The 22,422-nt window shown below is 42.8% G+C and overlaps 1 protein-coding gene across 2 annotated transcripts in view; it reads right to left on the minus strand.

Annotated features, from left to right (window-relative positions):
- The window catches only part of LOC117507064 (arf-GAP with GTPase, ANK repeat and PH domain-containing protein 1-like), a 70,893-nt gene that overhangs the window by 31,840 nt on the left and 16,631 nt on the right, over nucleotides 1-22,422 (minus strand). For both annotated transcript variants that reach the window (XM_034166819.1, XM_034166817.1), the window contains exons 3-9: nucleotides 9,580-9,638; nucleotides 4,633-4,720; nucleotides 4,451-4,536; nucleotides 4,098-4,239; nucleotides 3,879-4,013; nucleotides 684-805; nucleotides 438-590 (exon numbers count right to left, since the gene is read on the minus strand). In XM_034166819.1, coding sequence (XP_034022710.1) covers nucleotides 438-590; nucleotides 684-805; nucleotides 3,879-4,013; nucleotides 4,098-4,239; nucleotides 4,451-4,536; nucleotides 4,633-4,720; nucleotides 9,580-9,638 — 785 coding nt within the window. The remainder of the gene's footprint in view (nucleotides 1-437; nucleotides 591-683; nucleotides 806-3,878; nucleotides 4,014-4,097; nucleotides 4,240-4,450; nucleotides 4,537-4,632; nucleotides 4,721-9,579; nucleotides 9,639-22,422) is intronic.

A 22,422-nucleotide genomic window follows, 5' to 3' on the forward strand; every position in this document is an offset into this window, starting at 1 on the left:
GTTCTCCCACTGATTAATATCAAAGCATGTTATCAATGAGGCTCTGATTTACCAAAACATGTTTCTTAGTGATACTCAAATCCCAGACCAAGGTATAATTACTACACATCCTACATAGAATCTTCCCAGAGTGCACTGTGTTCCAACTGCTCCTCTGTCAATCTGTGCTTTAGTGTAAATGCTGCCTCAGAAAACATTTGTCATACATCTTCATTTTTTTGTCAAATTATTTGCAACACACACGTTTCTACAGGGTCAAATGGGGCACTTTTGTCAGAAACATCAGACTTTAGCCACCACTGAAGTTTGAGTTAACTGGTGTTGCTCTTTCAATGGGTTTTTGAGGAACCTGAAGGAATTTAACTTTCAGAAGAAACAGAAAAACACAAAACATCAATGCTATGTACTTTAAAAACAATCATATGACGAGTGTGTACCGCAAAACGTGGAGTACGTCTCCGGGTGGCACTGCGGATTGATCCAGGTGTGGCACTGTCCTGTTTGTCTCCTCTTGCTGTGTCTTTATGACCAATCACAGGCGTGGAGGGAAGTGATGAGGAGTAGTCGCTGCTCTGACCGCCATTACTGGCCTAAAGGGAAGAAGGAACTGGAGCAAGTCAGCAGAGCTATGATTGTGCTGAAATGGGAGATAATTGGGTGGTTGAGGGGGAGAGGGGGGTTACCTGACCAGGAAAGACTCCTGACACTGGAGTGGAGCCTCCAGAATGATTGGGGGAGTTCGGCAGAGATTTACAGGAGGCGAGAAGAGCAGCTTGTCTCTTGGCTGTCATGATCTTCTGAGCAGCTGTGGCATGGACAAATAAATTTAGACTTCATCTGCAAAAATAGGTCGGGGTGGGTTTAGAAAAATCATTACAGATTTATTGCTTTTTATTGCATTTGTAAGATATTGTTTGTGATTATCAAATGAATCTTCTGCCCTCCACCACCACAAATGCCAGTGCCTTTGTGTTTTTGACAAGACTCAACCTTCAGTGCTGTAAAATGATGTCAATATGTAACTGCCTAATCCTGCAGTTACGGTGCATGCAGAAAGTATTCACAGTGCTTCACTTTTCAATATTTTATGTTACAGCCTTATTCCAAAATGGATGAAATTCATTTTTCCCCTCAAAATGCTACTCACAACACCGCATAATGACAACATGAAAATTTTTTGTTTTTATTTAATTTTTTTAAAATGTACTAAAAAACTAAGAAATCAAATGAACATAACTATTCACACCCTTTCTTCAATACTTTGTTGATGCACCTGTGACAGCAATTACAGCCTGAGGTCTTCTTGAATATGATGCCACAACCTTGGTGCACCTATCTTTGGGCAGTTTTGTCCATTCCTCTTTGCAGCACCTCTCAAGCTCCATCCGGTTGGATGGGGAGCCATTTTCACATCTCTCCAGTTCAAATCGGATTCAGGTCTGGGCTCTGGCTGGGCCACTCAAGGACATTCACAGAGTTGTCCTGAAGCCACTCCTTTGATATCTTGGCTGTGTGCTTAGGGTCATTGTCCTGCTGAAAAATGAACCGTCGCCCCAGTCTGAGGTCAAGAGCGCTCTGGAGCAGGTTTTCATCCAGGATGTCTCTGTACATTGCTGCATTCATCTTTCCCTCAATCCTGACTAGTCTCCCAGTTCCTGCTGTTGAAAAACATCCCCACAGCATGATGCTGCCACCACCATGCTTCACTGTAGGGATGGTGCCTGGTTTCCTCTAAACATGATGCTTTTCATTCACACCAGAGAGTTCAATCTTTGTCTCATCAAACCAGAGAATTTTGTTTTTCATGGTCTGAGAGTTCTTCAGGTGCCTTTTGCCTTTTGTCATGATCTACAGGGTGAAGAAGAAGTCAGCGGGTCAAAGAGCTTTTTCTCATCGTGCTCCCACCCTGTGTAACGGTCTTCCTGCGACTGTGAGGCAGTCAAAGTCTGTGGACATTTTTAAGTCAAGACTTAAAACCCATTTTTTATTCTCTTTCTTATGAATAGTTTTTTTTTATCTGTTTTATTCTTTTACTTCTGTTTTAATTATGTATTTGATTTTTTTTTTCATTTTAATTATTTATTTAATTTTTATATTGAATTGTTCTGTGTGAGGCACCTTGAGATGGCTTTTGTTGTGATTTGGCGCATTATAAGATGATTAAATTGAAATTGACTTTTGCAAACTCCAGGCAGGCTGCCATGTGTCTTTTACTAAGGAGTGGCTTCCATCTGGTCACTCTACCATACAGGCCTGATTGGTGAATTGCTGCAGAGATGGTTGTCCTGCTGGAAGGCTCTCCTCTCTCCACAGAGGAACGCTGGAGCTCTGACAGAGTGACCAAAAAAGCTGTAACATAACAAAATGTGGAAAAAGTGAAGCGCTGTGAATACTTTCTGGATGCACTGTACTTGAATAGTCACCTGAGGCTGCCTCCAAAAGACAGTCACGCCTCATCCGCACCTTTCCAGGTTTGAAATCCCACAAAACCTCAACATTGAGAACTGCACTGAGACGCTCTGATCGGGCTGCACTTTAACCGCACACAGACAACACCATTAACATCGCAACATAAAACTATTTTTATATTGTGCCTAAAACTCTCATGAATATATTCTCTGGGTTTATACGTAGACGTTGTTATTGTGTTTGTTTTATGTAAACATGCGAGAATCACAGGCTGTCTCTCTGTTATTTTCAGTGGGAGCTGCTGTGAGCTACAATCGCGTCCTGATCATGTCGTTCTGGGGGAAATGAAGTTTGTTCTTTAACGTCTTGATTATTGTTCTTTACAACACTGTTTGTCCTCTTTGTTCCAGACTAATATATATGTCTGAAATTTGGTTTGCATTTATTAAATTCCACGCAGATTAAGTGTAGCAGACACGGATTATTCGTTATAATTGTTTTAGCAAGTTTTCAGGGTATCATGCAGCAGTCTCTTATTAACGTGATGAAAAACATAAAAAATACATTTTTGTAGTATAATATTTATTTACAATTGTCATCATGTGGATTCTCTATGTTGTTTTGACTGCAGCGACTCTCTGGCGCGCAAGGGTTTATGGGATACATGAAAACCCTGGATAGACACCAGTGTTAAACTGCCCAGTTATTCAGCAGAAATAAACATGTTTACAACCTTGGACTCTATAGCTAACTTCCCCTTTCATGGCAACTTTACAGTTGACGTTATTTTAACCTATAAAGTTATGAATAATTAGCAGTGTGCTCACGTTGAGCTACAGCAGTGTGTCAGGTCCATGGCCCCGCTAGCAGAGATCGAAAGCTGTTGTGGACTCGACCATGTTTGTTCTTTCTGAGGTATTTATGAAAAATATCAGTGATAGTATGATTTACTGTGCAGTTAATTATATGAACGGATCATCTAAGAAGTTGGTGCTCTGGTACTTCTCTTGAATTAAATTTTAGTATTTTTTTATTTGTATGTTAGCAACATTAGCACTTATTAGCAGGTACTGATAGCTTGATGACATTAACTGATGTTGTCATGGTTACTAAAACAATATGCCTGTCATAGTTTTTAGTACCCACACACAAGCCACCTGTTATGAAAACAAATGCCCAGTCTCTAAAAATATGAATTAATCAAACACCAGAGCCAAAGTTAGCCTGTTTTGTAAAAACAAGATGGGGTGCATATTCAGGCTTTATTTGTACTGGTGGTCTTACCCACGCTCTATATCTTTACCTATTTATGGCTTGGATGGGAGTTAGGCAGAGTCAGCTGCTGCCAAGATAGCAAGATATGGAGTTGCCCCATTTGAGCTTCAAGCCCTCTCTTCACAACACTTATAGGTGACCTCAAGGAGGGTTTGTCCAGTGTATATACAGTCTACGAATGAGGGCATGCATACCATCGTTGAAGACTCTGTTCACATTGAGCCCGTATGTGGCACAGGTTTCATAATAAGTGCAGCGTCGCACATCCGAGCAGAGTTGTCGGGCCCTGGCATCGTCGATCACTCTGGGGTTGCTGCTGCTGATCTTATCTATAGCACAAACAAATCCCAAATTCAACTGTATTTGTTTCCCTGTATCAGCAAATATGTGTCTCAAAGTAAGTGCTGTCTTACCCTGAGTGCCCACCACGACAAACGGTATCTCGCTAACAGGCCTGTGGAGAGCAAGCTGGTGGTAGAATTTGTAAACTTCCTGGAAGCTGGCCTCATTTTCCAAACTGAAGACCAAAATGACAGCATCCACCCAGGCAGCAAACTGACCACAGGAGAGAAGGAGGAGAAAAACTCAACCTCACTTAATGGACACACTTATTGGAGTACTTTGACTGATGAGAAAGAAGGCTGAGTTTACTTTCCAGCTTCCCAGCCGCTTTAAATGTAAAGCAGGATGTTACTCGCGACTGACAGAAATAATGTAAGGAGAGTTTTTAATATTATTCAAGTTCTTTTGTCAAGTGCAAACCCACCTGAGCACTTGGGAGCTCAGTTTCCTCTCTGATTATCAACAGGTGGCTGTGTCCATCAATAAGTACGTCTTTAATGTACTGACGTCCTGTTAGGTGATGAGAATGACACACAGTTGTCATGTTCATGTGTGTGCACTGACAGTGCCACAGAAAGGTTGGAGATGAAGAAGTCTGAAACAAACCTTCAGCATTCTCCAGTGGAAGATAACTGCCCGTCAAGTGTCTGTGGACCAGAGCAGACTTCCCACTGCACAGACCTCCCACGACACCCTGGAGAAGTGTCCAGTGTAACCACACACAACAGCTTGTGAAATCAACAACATCTTTGGCCCTATTTTGACAATCTATGTACTATGGTACACAGTCTAAAGTCCAAAATGCAAATAAGTTTGGGGAATGACCACCTCCATTTTGTTATTGACAGCGTATAATCTGAAGGCAAAGACACAGAACACAAAGGGGTTATATTTACTCTATTGATTACCTCCGCCAAGGAGGTTATGTTTTCGGTCGTGTTTGTTTGTTTGTCTGTCTGTCAGCAGGATAACTCAAAAGGTTTTGAACAGATTTTGATGAAATTTTGTGGAGTGGTTGGAAATGACAAGAGGAACAAGTGATTAAATTGTAGTGGTGGTGGTCAAGATCCGGATCCTGATGCTAACGCGTTAGCGTGTCTATGGCATTTTCAATGTTAAAAGTTAGCATTAAGCAGTTGCAGCTGTCATCACGTTCAGGTGCATTTGTTTTCAAATTGTAATATTTCTTAAAATTATTTTTGTTTATATATTAATAATCTAATGATTATTATATACAATTTTAGAGAAAGAGACAAAAAGAAATAGATCACTGTGCCAAGGAGGGAATCTCTTTAGGGTCAGTGACCCTATGGCCTTGTTTAGACAAGTGTTTCATAAATGTTAAAAAAATTCATATATTTGCAGTTTAGTTGAATAATAAATTGAATTTTGTCTCTTGTTTGTTTTTGTCTATAAGCACATGCAATATCAGTATCAGTGCTCAGATGACAGTAGCTTCTGGGAAAGGTGCAAGTTGCAATAAACTGTGATGCCAAGCGCTAAGGATACATGCTATCCAGTCACAAGAGATGAAACTTTTTTTTTACGACTGAGCAAACATCATTGTTAGACTTTTTTAGGTTCAATGATTCCACGGCGTGTAGATGTTATGGCGTCAGTGACCCCATGGCCTTGGCGGAGGTTTGCACTCTGACTGCTTCTAGTTACAACCATGTTTTTGGCATAACATGAGCTATATCAATCAGATTGTCATGTGCCATTCCCTTTCAGAGACTTAGGTGAGCTGGAAATTAGCATGCTTGTTGTGTGTTGGGGGGGTTTGGCTGGACAAGGTTGGGTTGTTTTGTGTTTATTTTCCTTCCCAGGTGATTTGGGGCTGTTCTCTGAGGAAAATGTGCTGCAGAAGAGTCTCTCTCCTCTGTTACGATGATTGGCTGCACCTGTTGCATTCTCGTGCGGCTCTCTATCAGGACAATCCACGACACCTGTGATGTTCACGTGCAGATCTGAGGACTTCCAGCTGGTACCAATGTAGTGATGAAGAACTACATTTAAACCAGCAGTGAGTTGGATAAGATTGCCGGAGAATACGACCGTGTGGGGACGCTGAGGGCCGTTTCAGAGTCTGACATCGCGCCTGTGAAGGAGGACGAGGGTGAGAGGCAAAGGTTGTCAGCACACGACAGAGTACAGTCTGGGAAAGTCACCTGGGGGGGGGGGGGGGGGGGGGGGGTGTTGGCGGAACTCCTGAGTCCTGAACGTTCGGACTCCGACTGAGACGCTGAGAGAGCGCGCCGCCTTTTCACCTCACCAGAACTTAAATTATTTAGTATTTCATGTATAGCACAAAGGGAGAAAAATAAATGTTTTCTTTTTGGAACTGCTTCTGATTATTTCATGCTGGGTTCAGTCAGATACTGGACCGCTCCTCAATCTGCGTCTTATCCATAACAGAATTCTCCGGCCAAACCAATATGGACCCAGCGGCAGAAGCAGTTCCATTTCAGGTGAAAGTCCAGAAGCACCTGGAGATGAAAACAAATGCCGTGGTTCAACGATTGCTGAACCTCCGACAGGGGCGACGAAGCGCAGCTGATTATTCTGTGGATTTTCGAGTCTTTTCCGCTCAGTCTGGTTGGAATGCTGCTGCTTTGAGGGGGGTGTTTGTAGACGGGTTGAATGACTCCCTGAAAGATGAGCTAGCCGTCCGTGACGAACCGAAGGATTTAGATGAGTTAATATCCGTGGTTATTCGTCTAGACGATCGGATTAAGGAGCGTGGACGAGAGAGAGGGCGAGTGTCCGAGCGGGGTGTTTTGTCTCGGGGTTTTCCCCGACACAAGTCCGGACCGCCTCTTCTTCGTTCCTCTGAGACTCCTCCGACGGGACCTCTAGCTCCTCTAGTGGACGAGCCAATGCAACTTGAAAGGGTCAGAACAGCCATATTTCCCCGGTTAAACGAGCGTCAGGAGACAGCATCATAACATGGCTCCAGGTGTTTTATGGACATTTTTGTGGGATAAATGGGAGTTTTTGTAAACCAGGTTTTGTGTATAGCACTTGAGGTAGTTCTGGTGGGGTGAACAGGCTGGCTGGTCGGAGTTCGTTTGGACTCAGGTAAGCGTGTGTTTTTTTTTTTTTTATTGTTTATAGTTATTTAATTTTTGTTAGCGGAATGGGTCGTTTTATTTTGTTGTTTTTTATTTCTCTGTCCCCTAACCCCAGCCTCACACACTTCTGGCCGTTCGTCTTTGGTGTTGTGAGGAGGTGCAGGTTGGTTGCTGGGCATTCCCATGAGGACCTCTGCACCTGGGGGGGGGGGGGGGGGGGGTCCAGGGCTCTTTTCTTAGATTTAGTTGTTTCCCGGTTCCTCTCCAGCCTCAGCGTGCCTCTGACCGTTCGCCATTGGCATTGCTGAGGTGTCGGGCAGTGGGGATATACTCCAGTCGGAGCGGTGGGGCCGATCAGTGCCGTACACCTTTTCCGCTGCCCACCCCTCCCGGTAGGCTGGAGTATAGTCGGGGGGTCGACACCGGCCGTCTTGCCGGTTTTCCCCTGCCCTTGGGGGTGGAGCTGGGTTGTGTTTTTCCTATTGGCTTCTCCGGGTTAGTAGTCCTGTGCCGATTGCCACAACGTTTTTCCCGACGGACCTGGAGGGTCTTTCGGGGTGCTGGGGAGGTCAATGGGGCTTTCTGTAGTTTTTGTTTGCTCTTGGGGTGGTTTTTGGAAATCCCTGGGGGTTTGGGGTTTTTGTTTCCTCCTGTTTCCCCCCGGGGTTTGATGGGATGGTCCTCTGGGGGGAGGTTGACTGTGGGGCCGACCGGCCGTGTTGGGCTGGGGTGGGGTTCCTGGGTTGTGGGGGTGTCTCCTGGGGTTTGATGGGACGGTCCTCTGGGGGACGTTAAGGCTCCCATGTATGCCTGGGGATTCCTGGATGGCTCCTGTCGTGGTCGTTGCTCCTGGGGTTGACGATGAGGTCCCCTGGGGGAAGTCGGGCTCCACATGTTAGGGGAGGGCATTGTTTGTTTTTTCCTTTGACCTGTGTTCTAGTGTGTTGGGGGGTTTTTGTTGGGGTTTTTGGGTTTGTGTGTTTTTTGTTCCTCCCCAGGGTTTGATGGGACGGTCCTCTGGGGGGGGGGGGGGGGTTGGGTTGGGTATTGTGTTTTTCTTTTGTGTTTACCCCGGTGTGCTTCCCTGGGGTATGTTTGTGGTACTATCTGGGGTGGATGCTGGGGGCCTTTTTTTTGTTTTGTTTTTGTTTGGGGTTGTTTTGGGATGATTTTTTTTTGTTTTGATGCCGGCCAGCCTTTCTGCCGCATCTCCCAGCTTTGCTGCCTGCTGTGATCTCTGACCTCCTCCTGGTTTGGCCTTTGATGTGTGGGGTGGCTTTTGGGTCTGGTTTGTGCGGTCGCCGGGAGGCTTCCCGTTGAAGGGGGGGGGGTTTGGCTGGACAAGGTTGGGTTGTTTTGTGTTTATTTTCCTTCCCAGGTGATTTGGGGCTGTTCTCTGAGGAAAATGTGCTGCAGAAGAGTCTCTCTCCTCTGTTACGATGATTGGCTGCACCTGTTGCATTCTCGTGCGGCTCTCTATCAGGACAATCCACGACACCTGTGATGTTCACGTGCAGATCTGAGGACTTCCAGCTGGTACCAATGTAGTGATGAAGAACTACATTTAAACCAGCAGTGAGTTGGATAAGATTGCCGGAGAATACGACCGTGTGGGGACGCTGAGGGCCGTTTCAGAGTCTGACATCACGCCTGTGAAGGAGGACGAGGGTGAGAGGCAAACGTTGTCAGCACACGACAGAGTACAGTCTGGGAAAGTCACCTGGGTGGGGGGGGGTTGGGGGTGTTGGCGGAACTCCTGAGTCCTGAACGTTCGGACTCCGACTGAGACGCTGAGAGAGCGCGCCGCCTTTTCACCTCACCAGAACTTAAATTATTTAGTATTTCATGTATAGCACAAAGGGAGAAAAATAAATGTTTTCTTTTTGGAACTGCTTCTGATTATTTCATGTTGGGTTCAGTCAGATACTGGACCGCTCCTCAATCTGCGTCTTATCCATAACAATGCTGCCATTTAGAGAGCATGCAAGAGGTTTTCTGGTGAGTTAACAAATTGGTGCACAATAATTCAAAGTGTATGAACAGAGAGCGACCAAAGCTCCCTGAGGTGAAGCAGTAAGGTGACTTTTTTATTTCTCCATTAGTGATTACATTTTTTCTTTTGTTTTCTATTCAGTTTTGACATTTGTCCACCAGGATGTATGTGCATGGTGAATTGGCCAATGTAAGGTGTACATGAATACTGCACTGTATAAATAGCAGGAAAACTGTGTAGTTGACTTTAAACTGGGTTTTTATCACTTTCCACTGTCTCACGATTGTAATTCTCCAAAACTGCACATGGCCATATGTCACTGTAAGACCAAAATGGCCATGAGCATACACGAGTACAAGCAAATACACTATTTGAAAAATGTTGGCACAGAAGCATGAAAATGACAATTACACTGACTGGAAAGTAGCAATGACACTTGCGCTGTGTGCTGCTTTCCTCCAGGTGGAAGATGGGGTTGGTAATGCTTACCAGGTGAAGCTCTTGTACCATTTGGCTGATGGTCCATTCCTGACTGCTCGTGTACACAGCTGAATCAGAAAATGAAGAAAAAGACAGCAAGCAAACTCAAATGTATAATTAGCATTGAAATATGGATAAATTACTTATTAGGCAACAAGATATGTTTTTGAGGGGCAGACTGGTCCTTCACCATTCACTAGAAGTCACCACTGTACTGCTTAAAAAAAAAAAACAAACATTTCATGAGGCAATCGTTTCCTTTAGTCTTTTAAAAGAACAGGTTTCTGACAAAAGAGGCTGATCTATGATTTTAAGAATTTTGTAAGACTAAATTATTTTCTGAAGCAACTTGATTTACTGTGTTTCAAGACAATTTCAAATCAATTTTATTTATATAGCGCCAAATCACAACAAACAGTTGCCCCATGGCCCTTTATATTGTAAGGCAAGGCCATACAATAATTACGGAAAAACCCCAACGGTCAAAACGACCCCCTGTGAGCAAGCACTTGGCAACAGTGGGAAGGAAAAACTCCCTTTTAACAGGAAGAAACCTCCAGCAGAACCAGGGTCAGGCAGGGGCAGTCTTCTGCTGGGACTGGTTGGGGCTGAGGGAGAGAACCAGGAAAAAGACATGCTGTGGAGGGGAGCAGAGATCAATCACTAATGATTAAATGCAGAGTGGTGCATACAGAGCAAAAAGAGAAAGAAACACTCAGTGCATCATGGGAACCCCCCAGCAGTCTAAGTCTATAGCAGCATAACTAAAGGATGGTTCAGGGTCACCTGATCCAGCCCTAACTATACGAGGTCTGTCAATAAAGTATAGGTCCTTTTTATTTTTTTCAAAAACTATGGATTTCATTCATATGTTTTTACGTCAGACATGCTTGAACCCTCGTGCGCATGCGTGAGTTTTTCCACGCCTGTCCGTGACATCATTCGCCTGTGAGCACTCCTTGTGGGAGGAGTCGTCCAGCCCCTCGTCGGAATTCCTTTGTCTGAGAAGTTGCTGAGAGACTGGCGCTTTGTTTGATCAAAATTTTTTCTAAACCTGTGAGACACATCGAAGTGGACACGGTTCGAAAAATTAAGCTGGTTTTCAGTGAAAATTTTAACGGCTGATGAGAGATTTTGAGGTGATACTGTCGCTTTAAGGACTTCCCACGGTGCGAGACGTCGTGCAGCGCTCTCAGGCGCCGTCGTCAGCCTGTTTCAAGCTGAAAACCTCCACATTTCAGGCTCTGTTGATCCAGGACGTCGTGAGAGAACAGAGAAGTTTCAGAAGAAGTCTGTTTCAGCATTTTATCCGGATATTCCACTGTTAAAGGAGATTTTTTTTTAATGAAAGACGTGCGGACGGATTGCAGTGTCGGCTCGCAGCCGCCGCGATGCTCCGCCACAGGAAAAACACCTCTGTTGGAAGCCTTAAGGACAAGTTGGAACATGTCCAGCTGTTAAACAATTTCTCATATACTCACTCCACTGAAAGCCATCAAAAGCCGCCTGGATTTTACAAATGGTTATCAACACGGAGGTGTTTTTCGTGTGCCACCGCACCGGCTGCGTCCCGACGCGCGGACCCGTCCGCACGTCTTTCATTAAAAAAATCTCCTTTAACAGTGGAATATCCGGATAAAATGCTGAAACCGACTTCTTCTGAAACTTTTCTGTTCTCTCACGACGTCCTGGATCAACAGAGCCTGAAATGTGGAGGTTTTCAGCTTGAAACAGGCTGACGACGGCGCCTGGGAGTGCTGCGCGACGTCTCGCACCGTGGGAAGTCCTTAAAGCGACAGTATCACCTCAAAATCTCTCATCAGCCGTTAAAATTTTCACTGAAAACCAGCTTAATTTTTCGAACCGTGTCCACTTCAATGTGTCTCACAGGTTTAGAAAAAATTTTGATCAAACAAAGCGCCAGTCTCTCAGCAACTTCTCAGACAAATGAATTCCGACGACGGGCTGGATGACTCCTCCCACAAGGAGTGTTCACAGGCGGATGACGTCACCGACAGGCGTGGAAAAACTCACGCATGCGCACGAGGGTTCACGCATGTCTGACGTAAAAACATATGAATGAAATCCATATAGTTTTTGAAAAAAATAAAAAGGACCTATACTTTATTGACAGCCCTCGTAAGCTTTAGCAAAAAGGAAAGTTTTAAGCCTAATCTTAAAAGTAGAGAGGGTGTCTGTCTCCCTGATCTGAATTGGGAGCTGGTTCCACAGGAGAGGAGCCTGAAAGCTGAAGGCTCTGCCTCCCATTCTACTCTTACAAACCCTAGGAACTACAAGTAAGCCTGCAGTCTGAGAGCAAAGCGCTCTATTGGGGTGATATGGTACTATGAGGTCCCTAAGATAAGATGACAATTTCACCATTTTGAAGCACAGTAAATGAACCAAATGACCATGTTCATGTGCTGACAGTTACAAAAAATCTCTTATTTCATAAATTTAATCATTGTTCCATCCACAGTATTTAAGGAAAATAATAATTATGGTGGGCTTACCCTTTGGAATGCACATAGACAGCTGTGCACACAATTTTCTGCATTCCACCGGCAGAGCACAGCACAATTATTCACCAGTTTGCTTAAAAATCCTGAATATAAAAATAATTACATGTCTAAAATAGCAGATTGATTTTTGTTTATTTGGTGTAATCCTTTTATGGTAAAACACATTAACTCTAAGTTACATTTTTATATGACAATTATTCAGGGTGCTCACTTAATTTGTATGCATTTTAAAGAGGTACAGTGTACACTTTCAATACAAGTACAATATCACTGTGTATCTCACTCCACATACAGTGCATCCAGAAAGTATTCACAGCGCTTCTCTTTTTTCCACATTTTTTTGTTTGTTGTTGTAGTGAATTTGGCAACAGGCATATCTTTACAGAATCAAATGCTGCCTTAATTTTCCACTTTTAACAAAGAACTGACTTTCCAGATACTTATAAGGGCCACTTCACACATAACACGATTGAAGACGACTATCACACGGACGAATTGCATGCCATTAGTGAAAATTCAGAGCTGCCTGCAATGCCTCATACACCAATCGCTACAACTATTCATGCACAACAGCGGCCGAAAGACAGCCTATTCGATCCCTCTCGCGGCAGGTGTCGACACACACGAACATCCAACACAGCTCGCTGGACATTTAGAAAATGTGTGGTCATTTGTGCTGGTAGCATGAAAACAGCGAGCAGATGACCACTGTCTAGCCGGCTGTGAAATTTGTCTAAGTGCCCCCACAAGTGTGGAGTTGCAAAAAGCAACACGTGGTGTGCGTGTGTATCACACGTGTGCGTGTGTGTCGGTCTGGGCTCTTGCTGGGCCACTCAAGGACATTCACAGAGTTGTCCTGAGGCCACTACTTTGATATCTTGGCTGTGTGTTTAGGGTCATTGTCCTGCTGAAGATGAACCGTCACCCCAGTCTGAGGTCAAGAGCACTCTCGAGTAGGTTTTCATCCAGGATGTCTCTGTACATTGCTGCATTCCTCTTTCCCTCAATCCTGACTAGTCTCCCAGTTCCTGCTGTTGAAAAACATCCCCACAGCATGATGCTGCCACCACCATGCATCATTGTAGGGATGGTGCCTGGTTTCCTCAAAACATGACACCTGGGATTCATGCCAAAGAGTTCAATCTTAGTCTCATCAGAACAGTGAATTTTGTTTCTCATGGTCAGAGTCCTTCAGGTGCCTTTTGACAAACTCCAGGTGGGCTGCCATGTGCCTTTTACTGAGTGGCTTCCGTCTGGCCACTCTACCATACAGACCTGATTGGTGGATTGCTGCAGAGATGATTGTCCTTCTGTAAGGTTCTCCTCTCTCCACAGAGGAATGCTGGAGCTCTGTCAGAGAGACCATCAGGTTCTTGGTCACCATCCTGACTAAGGCCCTTCTCCCCCGATCACTCAGTTTAGATGGGTGGCCAGCTCTAGGAAGAGTCCTGGTGGATCCAAACCTCTTCCATTTATGGATGATGAAGGCCACAGTGCTCATTGGGACCTTCAAAGCAGCAGAAATGTTTCTGTACCCTTCTCCAGATTTGTGCCTCAAGACAATCCTGTCTCAGAGGTCTACATGCAATTCCTCTGACTTCATGCTTGGTTTGTGCTCTTACATGCACTGTCAACTGTGGGACCTTATATGTAGACAGGTGTGTGCCTTTCCAAATCATGTCCAATCAACTGAATTTACCGCAGGTGGACTCCAATTAAGCTGTCGAAATATCTCAAGGATGATCAGTGAAAACAGGATGCACCTGAGCTCAATTTTGAGCTTAATGGCAAAGGCTGTGAATACTTATGGACATATGATTTCTTCCTCTTCTTTAATAAATTTGTAAAAACCTAGAAAACCCCCCAACTTTTTTCACATCATCATTATGGGGTATTGTGTGTAGAATTTTGAGTAAAAGCATGAATTTCATCCATTTTGGAATATGAAGCTACGCGAATACTTTCTGGATGCACTGTATGCGTTCATCACAATTATTTTCAGAAAAAAAATTATGTTAACTTCTTTAAGTGAGGCTGTTTTGCATTAAATGTCTATAAATATTCACAAATGCTACACAAACAGCAGATTTCACACAACAGAACTTTATACTTCTATTTCAAAAGCAAGAAATAACCGCCATCCTCAAAAACAAATGAAAACCACAAGACGACTCTAGAATGCAACTTTAGGTGCAAATATAACAATAAATAAAAGCTGTTATGTGAACATATTGTGCTATGGTGAAAATATGGTAAATTGCAAGTATTTTACACTTATACTCAACAAAAATATAAACGCAACACTTTTGGTTTTGCTCCGATTTTGTATGAGATGAACTCAAAGATCTAAAACTTTTTCCACATACACAATATCACCATTTCCCTCAAATATTGTTCACAAACCAGTCTAAATCTGTGATAGTGAGCACTTCTCCTTTGCTGAGATAATCCATCCCACCTCACAGGTGTGCCATATCAAGATGCTGATTAGACACCATGATTAGTGCACAGGTGTGCCTTAGACTGTCCACAATAAAAGGCCACTCTGAAAGGTGCAGTTTTGTTTTATTGGGGGGGGGGGGGGGGGAATACCAGTCAGTATATGGTGTGACCACCATTTGTCTCATGCAGTGCAACACATCTCCTTCGCATAGAGTTGATCAGGTTGTCAATTGTGGCCTGTGGAATGTTGGTCCACTCCTCTTCAATGGCTGTGCGAAGTTGCTGGATATTGGCAGGAACTGGTACACGCTGTCGTATACGCCGGTCCAGAGCATCCCAAACATGCTCAATGGGTGACATGTCCGGTGAGTATGCCGGCCATGCAAGAACTGGGACATTTTCAGCTTCCAAGAATTGTGTACAGATCCTTGCAACACAGGGCCGTGCATTATCCTGCTGCAACATGAGGTGATGTTCTTGGAAGTATGGCACAACAATCGGCCTCAGGATCTCGTCACGGTATCTCTGTGCATTCAAAATGCCATCAATAAAATGCACCTGTGTTCTTCGTCCATAACAGACGTCTGCCCATACCATAACCCCACTGCCACCATGGGCCACTCGATCCACAAGATTGACATCAGAAAACCGTTTATATTTTTGTTGAGTGTACGTGAACTGTGGGAGCATTCATTGTTAGCAAGAACTTTAGCAGTGTCATCCATTTCTTATTGCACAGCAGTTGTTTTCAAGTGTATATTTGAATTTTGATTTGGAGAGTTTGTTCTAGTTTAAAACTCGTGTGTAGGATTTGGTGCAGTTTATTAGCAGAAATGGAACGCAGCATTCATAATCCGTTCATTGTGTATAATTAATAACCTCTAAAAATTTAGACAACTAAGCCTTGAATGATTCCTTCATATCAATCTGGGAACATGTCCCCCTCATGGATGCCACCATGTTGCTAAAGTTGCCCAAAAGGAACATAATTACTCTGTTTTTCACATTTTACAGCATGGCTGGAAAGCTGAAGAAAAAATAAGAGGAATCAGTAGTTGCTCCCTAACACACTAAATATTGGTTGCTGGTGCAGGCAACATCTGAGAATCCTCAGTGTGTTGGATTTAGGATGTGCACATCTGTTGCCCAACAGCTTCACTCACGCATTTGGGGTTGATGGGAACTGCTAAAGGGCACGTTACTTGTGCAAATAAGGAATTTTCCCACCAGACTTACTCTGTTGGTTGTGGAAATCCTTCCCTGCTTCAGGTGAACAACAAGGTCTCCACACTGCACACATCAGTCAATCCTTGTCTTGTGCTCTACTTGCACACGTGTTCAATATATGACTCAAGTAAAAAAAAAAAAAAGAAAGACAAATAGGTAAATGTCTCTTTCCTCCTCCATGGATCTACAAAGCACTGAAGACGGCAATTATACTGTTGCTCTTCTGTAATTCTGCACATATCTACAAATCTGCTTCACAAAATGTTGCAGTGCTCCTTTACAGGAGACAGCATTGACTGTGGGCCAGACTTGTGGATACTGCAGAATGCGGTGAGCTGAGTCCAAACCTCCACACTGCATGCATACAGACAGGCCACAGCGGTCAGAGCCGTGCACGCCAAAATGCTGTCTGCGGCTGGTTTTAGGAGGAAATATTTACCTCACACAAAACACATTGTTAACCTGCAGACGTACTCTAAGGACTCATATTGTACAGAATCAGTTCTGTTTATCTTTACATCTTAATTTGTTAATACCTTGCCCCCCCCCACTCCCACAAAGTACAGACTGATCATCCCTGCACTGAAAGATACTGTACAGCTGCAGCTGCATGCCTTTGCACAGCCCCATTCCACTTCGTTATATTTATTTGACAGTGAACGTAGCTTTGCTTATTTGTCTATTTGACTGGGTCTCATCAGCAACGATGATGACTCAGCCTACAGAGAGGAGGTACACCATCTCATCAACTGGTGTGACATCAACAACCTGCACCTCAATGTCAACAAAACAAAGGAAATAACTGTGGACTTCAGGAAGAATCACAAGCCTCACATACCTCTCACCATCAATGGCAGTGCTGTGGAATCAGTGAAAAGCACCAAGTTCCTGCGGGTGCACATCACTGATGACCTGACATGGGCAACCAACACCACCTCCCTTGTCAAGAAAGCACAGCAACGCCTCCACTTCCTACGCAGGACGAGGAGAGCCAGTCTCCCCCACTTCAGCACTCACCACCTTCTACAGGGGTGCCATTTAGCGCATCCTCACCAGCAGTCTCTCAGTCTGGTATGGCAGCTGCCATGTTGTTGACCAGAAAGTGCTACAGAGAGTGGTGAGAACAGTAGAGAAGATCACAAGGTCAGCCCAACCATCCACACAGGACCTGTACCCATCCCACTGCCACAGAAGAGCCATCAATATCATCAAAGACCCTACCAACCCCTCACACAAACTGTTTACCCTCCTACCATCTGGCAAGCGCTACAGCAGTATGCGCTGCAGGACCACCAGACTCAGCAACAGCCTTTTCCCACAGGCCATCAGACTGCTAAACTCACTCCCAAAAGCAAGAGCATACCCCCCACCACACACACACACTAAAGACCAAACTACTTTTACGCACATTCATTTGCACAAAAAAATGTTTACAAACTTATTCATCTCCATGCTGCTACTCTGCACTCTGCACTTTTGCCACATTGCACCTATATTGTTGTACTCAGTACTATTGCACTCCAGCAACACACCTCAACTGACTACATTCTGAAACACTGTGACAGTCTTGGAAATGTATGCTCACTGTTGTCTATATGTTGTGTTGACTGTTGTTCTGTTACTGATATTTATTTGGATTTTATATCCTAGTGATGTCTCATGTCCACTTTATATTTAGTTGTATGTCTAATTTAGCCTCTGTTACTGCACATTTGGAGTTTGCGGAAACGCAATTTCAGTCTTCTGTGTCTTCTTCTTTGACTTTGACTTTATTTCTTACAGAAGTATTTTTTCCTTTTCTTTTTATTGTTGTTTATGCACCAATGACACCAAATCAAATTCCTTGTATATAATAAATTACTTTGCAATAAATTCAGTTCTGATTCTGATTCTAATAGTTTTATGCTAAAATTCCTCTTTTCCAAGACACCCAGACAACCCACATAAGATGTTATAGGCTTATGTGGCTGTGATTGGAGAGACTGTGCACAGTGCAAATTTTGCATTTTACATCACCACTCTTAGCTTCATGGTGGAGTAGAGCCTGAGGAGGATTTTCTTTCACCAAAACAGATCAAATCCAGGCTTGCATCTCAGATGTAATTTCTGACAATTTGTAGCTAAACTTTCAGGTCTTATTAAGAAAATCCTCCTCTGTACCACTTCATCATAAAGCTGTATAACTGGTGATACAAAATGCAAAATTTGCACTGTGCACAATTTCTCCAATCACAGCCTCATAAGCCTGTAACTTCTTCTGGGTTGTCTGGGTGTCTTGGTGGCTTTCCTCACTCTTCTTGCACAGACACTCAGTTTTTGAGAACTGTCTACTCTACACAGATTTACCATGGAGTGCCATACTGTTTGCATTTCTTTGTAATTGATGTAAATAAAGTCCGAAACATATTCAGTGGCAGCTTTACCATCAGAGAGCCTCGTCCACAACTACCACAAAAGACTCCAAGCTGTCATTGATGTTAAAGGGGGCAATACACAGTATTAATAACAGGGGTATGTAAACTTTTGATCAGGTTCACTTGGGTAGTTTGTGTTGTCATTATATTTTAAAAAGAGTAAACACAGTTGTTTGACAATAAATGGCTTCATCCAACCACTAACCATGAGTGAAAAAAAAGTTTTTGTGTTGTGTTATTCATAATCTCTGAAAAAATGGCCACACACACATTATATATATATATATATATATATATATATATATATATATATATATACTGCCAGGGTATGAAACTTTTGAGCACAACTGTATATAAAGCTTTCCTTCAGTGCACCTTTTCCATGCTGTTATAGCATTTATATTATGACATTTACTGGCTGTAATTTATTGCAGATTCAAATCTGAAAACCTCTGTGTCTGATTTGTTGCTTCTTTTTTTTTAAGTGATCAAATTCATCACACTGGCAGTGACAACTGAATGACTCACATATTGTGTTCCATGTGTCGTGATGAGAAATAGTTGCAAAATTACAGCTGAATGATGTAGTTCATTGGTTAACTGTAGTCATAACGATCCTCCTGCTGTGCTGCTGTATTTATTACTTTCAGCAGTCAGTTCAGCAGCTGAATTATTGTCCTTTTCCCTCATTTTATTTGAGTTTAATTTTGAAGTTGGCACAGAAAACGTTACCTGTATATAAACGTGTTAATGGTGTGTCTGTGTGAAAATTACTGCAGTGCAGCTATAGTTTAACTGTGTAATAAATCTAATTAATTCTGAGGTTATGACTGCACTCCTTCACGTGGATCTGCGTAATCGTAGTTCCTTACTTTATTTCGTGCAATCTGTAGCCTGTCATGTTGGTTGAGATGCTGACATTCCCAGAGTGCCCTCAGGCCGACTTCACCCCACCGCCTGAACCCACTGCTGTCGGCACACCTGTCCTCGTTTCACTCATTAACCCCAATCGTACACTCCCGACACTCACTGGCCTCCCTGCCAGATTATTTCTGTTGCTTTGTGCAGAACATCACAGCGATTACTTCTTGCATGTTTTGATTTGGGCTGCTGCCTGAGTTTAATTACTGCCGTGTTCTCTTTGCATCCTGCCTGCTTTCAAGCTGTTTACACGCCTCTGACCTGATGTAAAGTTTAATTTATTCAGTTTTACACTCTGACTCATGAATCTGCTTTTTTGTATGAACCCAAATACATAACTAGTGCGTAGTCGGTGGGGATCCACAGGCCCTAAATTGGGTAGTGTTTATAAAATAGGTAGCTGACATTTTTCAAGAGTGGTAATAAATTGTGCAGTATTTCTATAATGACTTGACATGGCGTGTGAGTCCAGAATGTTTTTAGAACCTTAGACCTCAACAGTTTTTAGAGGAAGAAGTCAACCCTTTTATTTCCTGTTGATTACATACATTTTTATGTTCATTTACTGTCTTAATGTATTTATAAATTGTTTAGGTTCTTGTTAACATACACACAATATTATTAAAATAGTCCCTACCAATATTTAGCATTTTGTTATATAACAAAATCATTCACTATTTTTTTGCGAACTCGATACTATAATTTTAGTCGTCACGTTTTGTGTTTTCGACGTGCCAGAATGACAGGGTTACCCATGTTGCAATTTCATTGGCTCACGTTCTTCTCACATGGACGTAAACAAAGCGCATCTCGTGGTGGCAGGCAGTGCTTAATTTGTAAAGTGGGAGGTCCCGGAGCGCAGAGGATGGGTGGCTCCGGTGCAGAAAAACAAGAAGGGCGGGGGGGCTTGCCAACAATGCTGTGCGCCACACTTAAAATAAACTGTACACCCACACAAACACGCACACACACATGACACTAACACCCTGCCTTTTCCTCAAAAATTACTACATTTATGTTTGCTGTCTGTCTCTGTACTTTTCTGTCACTTTTGCGCTCTTTTTCATACTTTTCCCTCGTTTCAAAAGTCACCGAACGCACTTTACCGTAATATATGCAACATATAGCATACTGTTGGAAACCACGGGTTCTTGGCTTGCTGTCAGTGTTGAAATTTTTCAGAATGAGGGCTTACATGAGAACTTACGGTAATGAGAATCAGCGGCGCACTAGTGTGAAACTTCTGTGTTTTTCCTCTGCGTTATGACATCACAGGCTTACGTTTACTGTAATACACCATATATATCATTGGAAATCCCTTTTTTTTTGGCAAATTAGGTTGCCAGATACCTACAACTGCATTATTGATGAAGAGAATAGATTATACATCTTGGTTACAAAAACTTTTTTTTTTTTTTTTAGCTCCACAAGTATTTTTTTTTGTTGTTGTCTTGTTCTCTCAGGTGTAGGCCTATAGAATAGATTCGTGATTTTGGGTGCAATTTTGTTATTTAAGCTATTTGTTTGTTTGCCTACACACTTAATATTGTAAATAAAGTGTTAAATTATTCAGCATTATGTCGTCATGTGTTATGTATTATGCTGTACTTGTGCATCTAATGGTATGAGTATTCTCTCAGATTGTTCTGTCTGAGTTATTTTCATTAGTTACTTCATCCAAACCATCAACATGTCTATTAGACCCCATTCCTACCAGGCTGCTCAAGGAAGCCCTACCATTATTTAATGCTTCGATCTTAAATATGATCAATCTATCTTTGTTAGTTGGCTATGTACCACAGGCTTTTAAGGTGGCAGTAATTAAACCATTACTTAAAAAGCCATCACTTGACCCAGCTATCTTAGCTAATTATAGGCCAATCTCCAACCTTCCTTTTCTCTCAAAAATTCTTGAAAGGGTAGTTGTAAAACAGCTAACTGATCATCTGCAGAGGAATGGTCTATTTGAAGAGTTTCAGTCAGGTTTTAGAATTCATCATAGTACAGAAACAGCATTAGTGAAGGTTACAAATGATCTTCTTATGGCCTCAGACAGTGGACTCATCTCTGTGCTTGTTCTGTTAGACCTCAGTGCTGCTTTTGATACTGTTGACCATAAAATTTTATTACAGAGATTAGAGCATGCCATAGGTATTAAAGGCACTGCGCTGCGGTGGTTTGAATCATATTTATCTAATAGATTACAATTTGTTCATGTAAATGGGGAATCTTCTTCACAGACTAAGGTTAATTATGGAGTTCCACAAGGTTCTGTGCTAGGACCAGTTTTATTCACTTTATACATGCTTCCCTTAGGCAGTATTATTAGACGGCATTGCTTAAATTTTCATTATTACGCAGATGATACCCAGCTTTATCTATCCATGAAGCCAGAGGACACACACCAATTAGCTAAACTGCAGGATTGTCTTACAGACATAAAGACATGGATGACCTCTAATTTCCTGCTTTTAAACTCAGATAAAACTGAAGTTATTGTACTTGGCCCCACAAATCTTAGAAACATGGTGTCTAACCAGATCCTTACTCTGGATGGCATTACCCTGACCTCTAGTAATACTGTGAGAAATCTTGGAGTCATTTTTGATCAGGATATGTCATTCAAAGCGCATATTAAACAAATATGTAGGACTGCTTTTTTGCATTTACGCAATATCTCTAAAATTAGAAAGGTCTTGTCTCAGAGTGATGCTGAAAAACTAATTCATGCATTTATTTTCTCTAGGCTGGACTATTGTAATTCATTATTATCAGGTTGTCCTAAAAGTTCCCTGAAAAGCCTTCAGTTAATTCAAAATGCTGCAGCTAGAGTACTAACGGGGACTAGAAGGAGAGAGCATATCTCTCCCATATTGGCCTCTCTTCATTGGCTTCCTGTTAATTCTAGAATAGAATTTAAAATTCGTCTTCTTACTTATAAGGTTTTGAATAATCAGGTCCCATCTTATCTTAGGGACCTCATAGTACCATATCACCCCAATAGAGTGCTTCGCTCTCAGACTGCAGGCTTACTTGTAGTTCCTAGGGTTTGTAAGAGTAGAATGGGAGGCAGAGCCTTCAGCTTTCAGGCTCCTCTCCTGTGGAACCAGCTCCCAATTCGGATCAGGGAGACAGACACCCTCTCTACTTTTAAGATTAGGCTTAAAACTTTCCTTTTTGCTAAAGCTTGTAGTTAGGGCTGGATCAGGTGACCCTGAACCATCCCTTAGTTATGCTGGTATAGACTTGGACTGCTGGGGGGTTCCCATGATGCACTGAGTGTTTCTTTCTCTTTTTGCTCTGTATGCACCACTCTGCATTTAATC

The sequence above is a fragment of the Thalassophryne amazonica genome, chromosome 3 (genome assembly GCF_902500255.1).
Source record: "Thalassophryne amazonica chromosome 3, fThaAma1.1, whole genome shotgun sequence".
NCBI lineage: Eukaryota > Metazoa > Chordata > Actinopteri > Batrachoidiformes > Batrachoididae > Thalassophryne > Thalassophryne amazonica.